General features: G+C 42.5%; 2 protein-coding genes across 19 annotated transcripts in view; one reads left to right on the plus strand and one right to left on the minus strand.

Moving 5' to 3' along the window:
- Positions 1 to 5,429, minus strand: part of DPH6 (diphthamine biosynthesis 6) — a 45,688-nt gene extending 40,259 nt beyond the window's left edge. The window contains exons 1-3 of one of the 3 annotated variants that reach the window (XM_085877480.1): positions 5,112 to 5,429; positions 4,846 to 4,942; positions 4,526 to 4,730 (exon numbers count right to left, since the gene is read on the minus strand). Coding sequence is in view for 1 of the 3 variants with exons in the window: in XM_085877478.1 (XP_085733604.1) it covers positions 5,112 to 5,134 (23 nt within the window). In the remaining 2 variants the exon portion in view is untranslated. Of the gene's footprint in view, positions 1 to 4,525; positions 4,943 to 5,111 lie in introns of all 3 variants that reach the window. The other 2 variants (XM_085877479.1, XM_085877478.1) reach the window with 2 other exon arrangements.
- LOC147027828 (actin-related protein 2) overlaps positions 1 to 13,149 on the plus strand; it is a 115,389-nt gene that overhangs the window by 49,929 nt on the left and 52,311 nt on the right. For 2 of the 16 annotated variants that reach the window (XM_085877471.1, XM_085877474.1), the window contains exons 1-2: positions 5,593 to 5,611; positions 8,887 to 8,997. Coding sequence is in view for 9 of the 16 variants with exons in the window: in XM_085877461.1 (XP_085733587.1) it covers positions 7,286 to 7,360; positions 8,887 to 8,997 (186 nt within the window). In the remaining 7 variants the exon portion in view is untranslated. Of the gene's footprint in view, positions 1 to 5,592; positions 5,612 to 6,172; positions 6,191 to 6,667; positions 7,182 to 7,209; positions 7,374 to 8,886; positions 8,998 to 13,149 lie in introns of those variants that run through there. The other 14 variants (XM_085877463.1, XM_085877477.1, XM_085877472.1 and 11 more) reach the window with 12 other exon arrangements.

Raw genomic sequence — 13,149 nt, forward strand, 5'->3', positions numbered from 1 at the left:
CTTCTCCCAATCATCAGCAAGGTTATGGAATCCATCATCGCTTCAGACATTAAATTCTTCCTCTTCTCCAATGGCTTGATTTCCGATTATCAATTTGGTTTCAGACCAGGTCACTCAACCCTGGATATGCTGCTTCTGCTCTCCCAACAATGGATGGAGGTCCTCAATGCCAGACAGGAAATCCGAGCCATATCCCTGGACATATCACGTCTTTTGACACAGTCTGGCACCCTGACCTGCTCACCAAACTCTCTTCCTATGGTATCCAAGGCCATCTCCACTCATGGCTCGCAGACTTCCTCTCCTGTCATAGTCAACATTTGGCCCTAAATGGAGTTCTTTCATCCCCTCTTCCTGTCCAGGCTGGAGTTCTTCATTGTAGCATTCTGGGCCCTGTTCTTTTTCTGGTTTTCATCAATGATCTCTCTGACTCTCTGGAAAATCCTCTATATCTCTTTGCTGATGACTCCACCCTCTGCCGTACCATCGGTCATCCATTAGACCGGCAAGCAGCAGCTTCTTCGCTCACTGCAGATCTGGATAAAATCACAAACTGGTCCAACACATGGAACACGTCTTTCAATCTGGACAAATCTCACACTCTCACTATGTCTCCCCAAAAGGACCGTTTAGAACCCCGCCCCCCACCTCCCATCCACTTTCTCAACAATCCTCTGGAAGAAGTCCTTTCTTTCAAGCTTCTGGGTCTCACTATCTGCCATGACCTTTCCTTGGAAAGACACATTTCAAACCTCGCCTCCAAAGCCAGTCGCCGACTGGGAATCCTCCGTTGTGCAAAGTCCTTCCTCGGCCCACCTACAAAGCTTTTGTCCACAGCCTGATGGAGTACTGCTCTCCCCTCTGGGCTGGTGCTCCTGCCTCCCACCTTTCTTGGCTTTACGCTGTGGAAACCAATGCATTTCGGATCATTGGCATTTCCTGCAATGAGGCTGAGTCTTTGGGCCTCTCACTCAATCACCGCAGGCTGGTCGGTGGTCTTTCTGTCTTCTACCGTCTCCTCTCCAGCCTCGCCCCCCCCCCTGCTCTCTCTGCGATTTGTCCCCACCATTGGGAAACGTCCCCTATCCCTACCCATTCCTCAGTAAGTTACCAAGTAAGTTACCAAATGATGCACTCCCCTAGCTGGACAGTGTATATTTGATTTAACAATTATGTCATCAGTCACATGGTTTGGCAGCCACATTGGTTTCATGGAAAATAAATTAATTATATTTCAGAAACGGCTTCAGCTATCAATTCAAAACTTTGCAGTTATGATCCTCTCCCCTTGCTCCATGCAATGTGGTGTGACTCATATCAATGCATTAAGCTGTTTCGGAGAAAACCAATTCTAAAGTTTTGGTTTTCAAACGAACATGGCTGCCACACCATGTGACCTGTGGCATTGAAAATTTGAACTCTGCCCATTGATTGGGTATAGGATTATGTGTGTGACATTTTCTTTTGATCAGATATGGTTCGTTTTTCTATCCAATAATCACTGCCACACCACATGACCTATGACGTCATCATTTTCACAGTGTATGCAGCAGCAATCAATCGTGGTAGATACTGTATTTTCCAAATTTCACTTCGAATGGAAAAGCAGTTCCAGAGAAAACATGAAATATTTTTCTTTAATCCAATATGGCCGCCGAACCATGTGACCTACCAATTTTTCTTTATCACTCTAGTATCCCCAAGTCATGAGGAACATTTGTGTGGTTTCCCCTTCCCAATCTGTTTAGCCATTCTGGAGAAGAAGATTTTTGAAGGTTTGAGGGTAAATCCAAGATGGCTGCCAGACCATGTGACCTATGATGTCATAGTTGTCAAACTTTATTCAGCATGTCAAATCGATCATTTGTGTGCAGTTTCACTTCGATTTTGAAAGCGGTTCTGGAAAAGAAGAACTTTTTCCTTTTTGAAAAAAAGACAATATGGCTGCCAAACCACGTGACGGATGACATCATTATTACCCTTACAGAGGAGAGGGTATTGCATTTGGGTCTGTTTCTTTGTCTGTTTGTTTGTCCACACAGAACTTTCGTGTTTTTCCTCACAAACACTTGTCGGATTGAGACGAAATTTTCACCATTGGTGCAACTACTCATGTAGAATAATTATGACATCATGGGTCACATGGTGTGACAGCCATATTGAAAAAAAAACAGAAAAACTATGGACTTCTATCTCTGAAATTGCACCAAGGAAAAAAATTGAAACTTGGCACATAGCAAGTACTCCTCATGGGGAATGAGTAATTTTTTTGTGACGTCATAGGTGCCCTCATTATAACGTCATAATTGCATATGTAGAATGCCAAATCTGATCAGTATGAAAAATTTTGAGGGTCATCTTGGGATAAAATGGTCCATAGAAAGAAAAAAAAATAATTCATAACATCATTAGTCACGTGATTCAGCAGCCATATTGTTAAAAATAAAATTAAAAAAAACCCATCAAACATCTCTGAAGTGGCTCAACAAAGAGGCAAAACTTTACACGTATGACTGCCTGTCCATGAGGAACAAAAGGTTCGCACATATATCATATCATAGGTCGCATGGTTTGGCAACCATCTTGGATTTACCCTAAAACCAACAGAGATACACCACTCAAAAGAAGTCCTGATGAGGACTTGCAATCTGCAATCTGATTGCTCTTTTTCTCGAAAAATATTTTTGTGTTCACATCTTTCCCAAGATGAACCTCAAAATTTGCATTCTGATGGGGTGCAGCATTCTACATGTCCAATTTTCACCGGGATACCACTTCAATGATGACGCCACGTTAACACCACTTATATCGCTTGTGGAGGTCTTCACAATGAGCCATGTTTCAATTTTTTCCAGCAAGCAGTTCCAGAGAAGATGTCCAAAATGTTTCCATTTTTCCAACATGGCTGCCACCCCATGTGACCTATGACATCATAATCATATTAAAAAAATTCTGCATGAGTGGTCGCAGCGATGGTTAAAATTTAGTGTTAATGGGACAAGTCGTTGCTGAGAAAACATGTTTAAGGAAATCGTCGAGAAAAAAAAAAAAATTAAAAAAAAAAAAAGAAAAAAAAAAAAAGGGACCAAAATGGAACAAAGAGTAATAACAAAAAATAATCTGAACAGAAACAATAGGGTACCACAGCCTGTAAGGCTAATGGTACCCTAATGATAAAACAAGTTCGTTACAAGGATACATATGTACAATAGTTTGACCCCAAGACAAAAATGTCTGGTCATAATAAGTAAGATTTGATGTTTTTACATTGTAGTATCACCAGCAAGATATAGAAGCACAAGAAATGGAAAAAAAGGGACAAGCCGGGAGGCGACGATGGTTCGCGGGCATTCAGGCTTGGTCACAACAAACCCACGACGCATTTGTGCCACGACGGAAAATTTGGGCAAATCGTGGGTCATCGGGGGTCGTCGCAAGACAGTCCTACGAAATTTTGAGCATCGTGGCATCGACTTGCCGTCGTGAGGCAAAATTGGACATGCACCTTTTTTGCTCGACTATTTTTTGTGGTATCTATGTCTTGCGACTGTCGTGCGATAAATATTTTGTCGTGGATACCAGAAGAAAGTTTTTTTAGTCAAACAATCTTACGACTGTCGCACGACTGTCTCACGCGCATCCCACGGGTGAACCACGACCCGATCACGTGAAAAACAGCCCCCTGACAACTCACGATGGTCCCACGACTGACTTGCGACACACCTTTTTTTTTTTCTGTCGCGTCCCCATCGCCAAACCATCTTTAATGTGTCGTAGCCCTTGTGACCACTCGATATAGATTTCGGGCATGTTGCATGATCTGGCCACGGGTGAACCACGACCCGATCACGTGAAAAACAGCCCCCTGACAACTCACGATGGTCCCACGACTGTCGCACGACTGACTTGCGACACACCTTTTTTTTTTCTGTCGCGTCCCCATCGCCAAACCATCTTTAATGTGTCGTAGCCCTTGTGACCACTTGAAATAGATTTCGGGCATGTTGCATGATCTGGCCACGACAAATATTTTATGGGTCGACTACGACAAAATTTCGTACGATCCGTTGTGCCACTTATTGAACAATGCCACAATTGAGTTCGTGGAGGCTTTTGAGGAAGCCCTACCGTAAAAACCTATCTCTTCCGTCAAAATTGACCAAATCAAATCGGATTTTTAAAATATGTTGTACTTATGGACATTACGCACAGCTTCTAGGAAATGAAATTGCGAGAAAAAAAAATCGAGAAAAAAAAAAGATGAATAAAAAGTTTAAGTGGGCGTGGCTCCGCCCACAAGGGGCGTGGGACGCCCCTCATAAAGACACAACTAGACCATGATATCTAGCTTGTGTCCAAGTTTCATCAAGATCGCATCAAACGTCACGGAGCTATGCTCAGGAGAGAGTCACAAACAGACAGACAGACACACAGACACAACGAAAATAGTGGTCACTGCTGGCGCCCGCGAAACAAAAAAGGAAGGGGGGGGGAAAGATTTACAATACAAAGTTCACACAATTACCTTAAAGGGTGTGTTCAGTTATCAAGTTTCTTGTAGAGCGCTAAGCCTGGTGTTGGCTTAGTGGTTAGGGTGGTGGCTTGGGATCCTCGGGTCCTGAGTTCAAGTCCCGTTGGCCGCTGAATTAAGATACACCAGGAGGTTGACTCAGCCTGTCATCCTTCCGAGGTCGGCAAAATGAGTACCAGTGTACTCACGCGCATCCCACCTGTCCCCGTAATATGTGGTAAGGGGGATACTGCATCAGCGGAATCGCCGCGTCCCAATCAATGATGCAACCAGCAGCCACAGGCTGCATTCGATTGAGAGTGTAGAGCGCTCACCAAGCGGCTTAAGCACTCAAGCAAGAGCTCCCTTCGAAACGAAAGAACGGCCGGCTTGATAAGCGCTGGCAAGCTGCTTAGTAAGGGAACACACCCACTATCGGCAAAGAGAGAATGAAACAAAGGAATAAACCAAAAAGTATAAAAAAAGGCACGAGATCGAGCATAAAGTAGTAAAAGGGAACAGAAAAAATTGTTACACAACCTTGCACAACATTGTCATAACGAGTTCGTATTAAGCATGAATATAATTTACTCCTCACTACCTCACTAAAGCGACGACCCTCATTCTTCTCCTCCTAGTTTCTCAGCCTCGATTCGGAATATGGTTCATCAGCGTCTCGATGTTGTCTTGGTCATGTTTATAAACATTTCATTATCGTTGTCAACTTTCCCAGTTCTGATGTTGCATCGACACAAATTTTTAATAACGGGTTACATATTCTACGTTTACAATGTAGGGATAACTATACAGTTCAACTTATAAATAATCCGAGTTATTGTTCCAAAATTAACAAAGCAATCACAAGCTCAACCCGCCCAACTGAACCGGGTTTAGCTTGGAACCGGGTTTAAAAGGACCCCAGGTTTAAGGTGTCCGTATAGATCGCCTGTTAGGGATAATTAATATTGCTTTCATTGTAAGATCAGTGGTGCGGTCAACGGTATTATAAATGAGAGAAGATTGGTTTTTTTATTCCTGACTTTCAACTACGAGGAAAGAACCAACCTTGCTCGCGTGGTACACCTATACACCGCACGTGAGGTAAACACCGTTTCACCGCCTCACATTTTACAACCGTATACATTCACAAATTGTTGAAAAATCAAAAACACAAATTGACGCTTGCGTTTTCCTGCCTGTATCCTTCGGATTGCAATTTGTTGTAATAACGGTTGTTGAATTGCATGTTTTGAAAAGTCACCGCTTTTCCATAAATCTTATAGAAAAAAAAGCAATATATCAATAAATGTAAAAAATATATATTTATGACTTAGGAAACGCCGAATGACATGAATCATCTTGTTTTTAAAGGCACGTGGAAAAATTAAATTATTATTATCTAATGTGTTTTTTTTTTATATATATCTCTCTCTCTCTCTCTCTCTCTCTCTCTCTCTCTCTCTCTCTCTCTCTCTCTCTCACACACACACACACACACACACACACACACACACACACACACACACACACACACACACACACACACACACACACACACACACACACACACACACACACACACACACACACACACACACACACACACACACACACACACGCCGTACTACATCAAAACATACATGCAATACCTTATTTATATCAAATGTATCGTTTCTTCAAGTGAAGTATTTTTTTTTCTTATACCACACTGTTCATGCTGTACGAGACATTTGTTGATCTGTTTTGTAATATTTTCCATACTTTAATTTCTGTTTTCACAAGCAAAGTTCAACAAGTCATAATGAGCGGTGTATAACAATGGACGCTGTCGAGATGTTTTCATAATTATCCATTTTTGTTTTCTGTGACTCAAATTTGGAATGTAAAAATCTGTTATTGGTAATTTATATCGCAATAACCTTTATGTAGCAAATTATATCGCTTTTACGGTTGTATATATTTATTCCTACATAGTTTAGTTCTTCATTAAATCGTTCTTCTTTATTATTTTTTTTTTCGTGCGGATTGTTCATCAGATCGTTATTATTCCGTTTAATATATTTTTATCTTACATTTTTGTAATTCCATGGTACTACAGTATATTTATATTTCGCACTGCGCGGTTTGGGTGCTGATCCACGGCATTGCCAGGTGGACATTTCGTCCTTAAATACGTATCCCCATGCGCATCCCCACTTTACACACAGATCTCTACCACATAATACCTGGACCTCCTTCTTCAACACATTGTTCAATATCTTCACAAACGTTCTTTGACACCCAATTTCTCTTTCACCTATTAATCCGCTCTTTACGATAAATATACATTCATCCTCAGACAGTCGCAGCAGATCCTCCATCAGGTTGAAATTAATTTAATGGTGGTGAAACCATTTTACAATAGGTCCTTCTCTCATCTCATGCACTCCTTCTTTAGTTCTTCATCATCTTCATCATCATCATCATCTCGTCATCATCGTCATCATCGTCATCATCGTCATCATCGTCATCATCGTCATCATCATCGTCATCATCGTCATCATCGTCATCATCGTCATCATCGTCATCATCGTCATCGCCGGCAAACCGAATTCACTTCGCTCATTCCATCTCCCGGCCAGTCATGGACGGACACGGAAGAAAGGTGGTCGTTTGCGACAACGGGACCGGGGTGAGCGACCGGCCGCCGCCCGTTCGGGATGGTTTATTTTATTTTCTCTCGTGCAGCTCGTTATTCGTGCCCGTGCATCGTGCGGACGACACGACAAACGTACGATGCGCGTGACCGTGCGCCGGCTGCCAATCACCCGATGGTTTGATGTTGTTACCGGTTGTGGTGTTTATTTACAGGTACAATTGATAGGTATGTTTGCGTGGTGGAAATACCGATATCGGGTTGTGGTTATTTCGTGGTTGCATCTCCTCACCCGTATGGTGTTGGTCGGTCCACCTGTGACGACAGGATGGCAAATGAAGAATCTCTTTCTGGAGGCAAAGATTGTTTTATTTCATTTAATTTCGGCCAATCTTCCTGTTTTATTGTTGTGGTCCGGCGTTCGGTGGCGATAAACGACCACTAGGGGGAGCAGTAGGGTCGTCTCCACCGAACACACCGGAATTTAGGTCGTGACTCTCGGATAAGTCCAAAAGGTCACGGGTCCCTCAGCGGACCATGGTTGCTAATATTTCGACGGCGTGGGGTAGGGTTAATTGCCTAATTTCAATATACCTAGAAGTAACCACGTTGTCTAACTACAGGGGAAAACCACACCCTCGACGGACCTCGGGTGGAACGGGCCGTTTACCGAGCCCGATCTGGGTGTAAACCGAGCGGGGATTACCAAGATCCGTCGGTCCAAATGAACAATTACAGCAACAAGGCCTCCCTAATTCCCAATACGCACCGTGCTAAACCAATGAAAGAAAGTGACAGACAACGAGCTGGTACATTGAACAATCGGGGTTTATTTATAATGGGGCAGGGGAGCACAAAAAGGGCAGAGTTAAACCGACTATCAAGAAGGAATGCAAGTAATGTACAAGGCACTTAATTGCTACTTATAGACGGCCACACAGACACATACGCACACACCCAAAATAAATGGAGGGAAGGCGAGCTGAGGGCAAGAGTTTGCACTTGCACCTGTCCGTCTCGTGCGGTCTGGTTGAGCTTGTCCAGTGACGGGACTCCAACCCACTGCCTCAAAAAGCTTCCACGGCTCAAACAACACCAGGCGAGGCAGACCCAGTCAGCCAGACAGAACGCGCCGATCACTCAACTTCTCTAGAGGTGGGAGGGATTTCTTCCCTGGCCACTCACCTCCTGATTGGACGGTTGCGTTGCGCGATTCGCTGGCCGTCCCTCATTGGACAAGCCCACAGTAGCCGGGGCAACTCCCACTCTTCTGGGTTGAGTCCCGATCTGAGGCGATGAGACTCCTGATTGGATGAATTGGCCTCCCCTTGCCCTCATGGGCGGAGTCGGCTCTGGAGCGAGGGGTCCCACCCACGTCCGCAGCCAGAAATACGTGCGGTATGGCGTCGGTGGAGCGAGGCGACGGTGCCACTGTTGTTGTAAATAAGTAATAAATAAAAAACCCACAGTGCACACATGAAATTCCCATTTAGACATAAGGGATGGGACCCTAACTATAAACACATACTTACCGAGATAACTGATCGCCGGGAACTCTGGCTGTTGTCTGCGATGGCTTCCAGATTTGTAACATTATTTCCCCTTTTGCTGTTATAAAGGTGAGGATGGTGTCGGAGATTTGCCAAGGGTTTTATTTTCATTATTCATTGCTCTCGATTTTTAATTTTTAATTATCTTACAAAGTGATTAATAATTTTTTTCTCTGCTCGTTGGTCTGCAGTTTGTGAAGTGTGGATATGCGGGCTCAAACTTCCCCGAGCACATCTTCCCAGCACTGGTGGGCCGACCAATCATCCGATCCACCACCAAAGTGGGCAATATCGAGATAAAGGTGAGGGGTCTTTTGAGGTTTGGATCCTTTTCTCGATGTCTGCCCACGTTCCGATGAGGCGGCTTCACGCTTTGGACTCCATCTAACGGGCTGTGTTTGCTCGGATGAGTAAACTTGGTTCGTCATTGTAATGTTTAATCAGCCGGCTATATTGCCCTCACTCCGTAATACGTTCGTTGATAATACGTGATGAACAAGTGTCCCTTTACCCTTGATGTCTGTCACTGGTGTGCGGCTGCTACATGATTTGTGCACTCCTGTTTCAAGCCAGGGCACTTTTGTTGATTAGCAAACCAAAAGAGCCATGAATTCCATTCCAATTGAGTCATGCAACTTTATAATTACTCCAGTCACCTAATGAGTTTGGAAAAGCTTGACAGTACAAGTACTGTATGTGCTAATTTCACAATCCTTTGATTAGTCACTCGAGCTATGAAAGAAACTCAGGAAGAGGGTGATGGCATCCTGAAGTCACCTGTTTACAGTGGTATTTGAATAAGTACCCCTCCCCCCCATTCCTCCTCCTCTTACCTAACCTACTTGTACATGTTTGTTTGTTTTTTGTTTTGTTTTGTATACCTTGTCGAGGCTCGTATAAGAGCTAATGTTTATATTTGCTTCATCTTTGGCAGATTGTATATAGCCACGACATTGGTTCCAGAGGTTTCACCGAAAGGGAGAAGCTGGTGTGCCTGTGTTTGTTTTTATTTTCATAAAATAATCTTTCAGATCCATATTTGGGGGAGCCTGATTGTTGGTGAATTGTATTCCTTCCAGGCACGTTTGACCACCACAAAATTTTGAATCGACTGCATATCAACGGATGTTTGATTCGGTTTATTTTGGCTGCTCCTTGCTAGAACTACCTATGATGGACAACTTTTTAACTGTCAAAATACATGTTTTTCTTGGACGTATAAAAAAGTCTAATTTTTTTTGTCAATCATCATCTTCCTCTGCAACTTGTAATGTTACATGTGTTCAGAAATTAATAGCAAACAGGCACATGGCAAGTAAATTGGAGAATGCTCTCCATATTGCAGCTTGTATGGTACAGTCTGGAGTGCTTTAACAGCTGTGCAGACCTAACAGACCGATGAACCCTTATAATCACTTGGAATATCGTAGAGCTTTAAATCCCATGAAATAAAACTTTGCAGCATCTTGTGGGATGTCCAAGGATTGTGTTTGTACTAACAGCGTGATATTGAGGCAGAAACACAGTGAAGGGATGCGCTTCCAGGAAATGTTACCTGGAGAGAATAGTAAGTGTCAATTTCATCATTTCGAAAACTCAAAACCCAGTATGACATGAATGAGTTGGGTGGTGTGGTTTTTATCTTGTGAGGTGGTTAACGGTCCTTTTATCTTGTGAGGTGGTTTAATGACGGGATCATTGCATGATGTACAAAAGCACCACATGGGCTTGCATATTTTAAAAAAAGGTTGTACTCCATAAAATTGTATAAACAGAAGGCTATTTTATGTCATCATTTAGTAATTACCTTTGAAAAACCAGAATGCCACTCTGTAAAGGGTATACCTCCACCAAGCTGAACAGTTTACGTTTTGTATCCCACTGGAAGGTCGGATCTGTATCCAGACCTTAATCATAATCTGACAACAGCTTGTTTTTGAAATCTAACCCACTCATCTACTAAGTTTTGTCATAATCTGACAACGTTCTTCACCAATACAATGTTGAAGAAATGCTTTAAAAAAACAACTAGAAGAGCACTCAGTCGAGCGCATACCTCCACCACGTAATGCCTGATCTACAACATGTTGGACCTAATAACTTTTTGATATATAATCGTTTTTAAGCCCCATCTCTCAACAGTGAAGAATCATTTTAAGAATTAAATGATTCTCATATCCAGATCCAAATTTGTATCATCACCAAAATCGAATCAATTTGTCCTTGTCACACACCCAACCTGTCCACAAAGTTTCATCTGAATCCGTCCACAACTTTTTGAGATATCCTGCACACAGGCAGACAGATAAACAGACAGAGAGGGGTGAAAACAACCTCCTTCAGCTTTGGTGGCAGAGGCAAATATCATATCCTGATCCACATCTTCACCAAAAATGTCCTTGTCAAACATCCAACGTGTCCACCAAGTTTCGTCCGAATCCGTCCATAATGTTTTGGGATATCCTGCTCACAGTCAGAAGGGGATGAATACATTACCTCTGTCGAACTTTGGCGGCAGAGGAAATATATAAAATTGTTTAATTAGATTATAATGTGCTACGGTGAGCAATCACAATGAACTAGAGGTTAGTTTTCTCAAACTTCTGGACTTCTCTTGGGCAGAGAAAGCCAGCCCCAAATTGTGTCAAGTATTTTATGTGCAAACCTGATCTTCTCTCAGCCTACAAGGTCTGGCTGTCTATCTCATTGGAGTACTATTCTCCCTTATGGCCTGTGCTCCAACTTCACACACGTCTCTCCTGGATTCTGTGCTATCCAAACTCTTGGCGTTGGCATCTCCCACAAAGAAGCAGAAGCACAGGACTTGCTGCTCTCGAATTGCAGACAGCTTTGTGGTTTCTGTTTTCTACTGCCTCTGCTCACAGGTTTTGGTCCTTCTCTTCTTTCATTAATCTGTCCTTCCAGGTCACACTTGTTCTTCCAGCAACCCTCTCATTGTGAAACTCATAAAATCTATGCTCACTGCTCACCTCCTCTTCTTTGTTCCTTTCTTAACTCCATGGTGGAACAAACCTTCCTTAGGTCTATTAAATCCTATTCTTTCCCCGAGGGCTTCAACTTGGCAGTACACCACCACCATCTCTGGTCATCTTCCATTTATACTTGTGATATTTTATACCTTCATTAATCTTCCCTGAACCCTGCCCATATACTTGGAGGTTGCTATGTTTCCTTCCCTCTTCTTTTTCATCTTTCGGTTCATTCATCACCTTGTGTTCATGTCCCACTGCCGCCTTGCCTTCCACCCTCTATCACCTTGCTTTTCCACAAGCTGAGACTTTGTATACAAAAAGACATAGACCCCAAACATATTGCAGATGCCCATAGAATTACACGTTCTACAGTGTACATCTGATGTTCTGATGTTGCTTAATGGCTTCGCACAATTAATGTAACTTTATTTTGGGGAGATAGAGGCCATTGTAAAACTTAGCTTCTTGATTCCCATCATTTATGTTATTTGTTTGAACATGTGGTGTGCTTTGGGAAATCCTCACCTTCTCTTTACTGCTCTTTATCAAAGTGTATCATGTATAGTAATGCTCAAGACTTCTGGCCAGTAATTTTCCCTTGGTTTTTTTTTTTTTCTTCTTCCACACAGCATGATGCAGCAGCCATATTTATTGCATCGCATGTTTGTGTAGATCTTTGATCCAGCTTGATGTTGCGTTTGGGTCAATGTTTCCTCAATGAATATGAGAATCGAATGTCGTAACTGTTGCCCAATTTTCAAGAATTCCATATTTTTGTGTATAAATACACCGTAAGATTATCCCAAGTAAATCCCAATAGCTATGGGGTCACCCAGGGAAGCTTTCTGGCCATGTCCGACAATCTGATTTGCACAGGAATTTGTAATTTGTTCAGGGTCCCTGGCAATAACACCGACTCCTCACAAGACATACCTTGGGATCTTTATTGCCCACTAATGCGAGGAAAGAGACCTGGACACCCAGCTTGATGTCCATCCGAGGGACTGCTCACTTGAATTGTCCCTCTAAAAATTCCCCTTTTGTAGGTAATGTCATCAGTGATATAAACTGAAAATAGTTTTAAATGCCAAAGAGAAGAATAGAAGTAAAGTTTTTTTTCAGAAACGGTGATACTTGTACACTTGTTATCCTGCAGTGTCCAACAATGAATGCTGTCTGATCTTGAAGGTTTTTTATATATATACTTTTTGTTTCTTTTTGCACGGTGAAAACGAATCGTGAGCCACGCAATACTCTCTTTTTATGCCTTTGTTGTTGCTAAAAGTTTAATTGGCTTTTCCTCCCATTGGGAAATGTCTCTTCTTTTGTGTGTTACATTAGAGTTTGTATAAAGGATGTATAAGCACTTTTAAAAGTCCAATTGTGAATGTAGGGCTGTATCCTCAATATCCCTCTGTTACTCTCCGATCTAGTTATGTTTTTTTTTTATCTTTACTGATT

Source organism: Eptatretus burgeri, chromosome 4, assembly GCF_056783735.1.
Source record: "Eptatretus burgeri isolate ZD-2024b chromosome 4, Ebu_testis_v1, whole genome shotgun sequence".
In the NCBI taxonomy this organism is placed as follows: domain Eukaryota; kingdom Metazoa; phylum Chordata; class Myxini; order Myxiniformes; family Myxinidae; genus Eptatretus; species Eptatretus burgeri.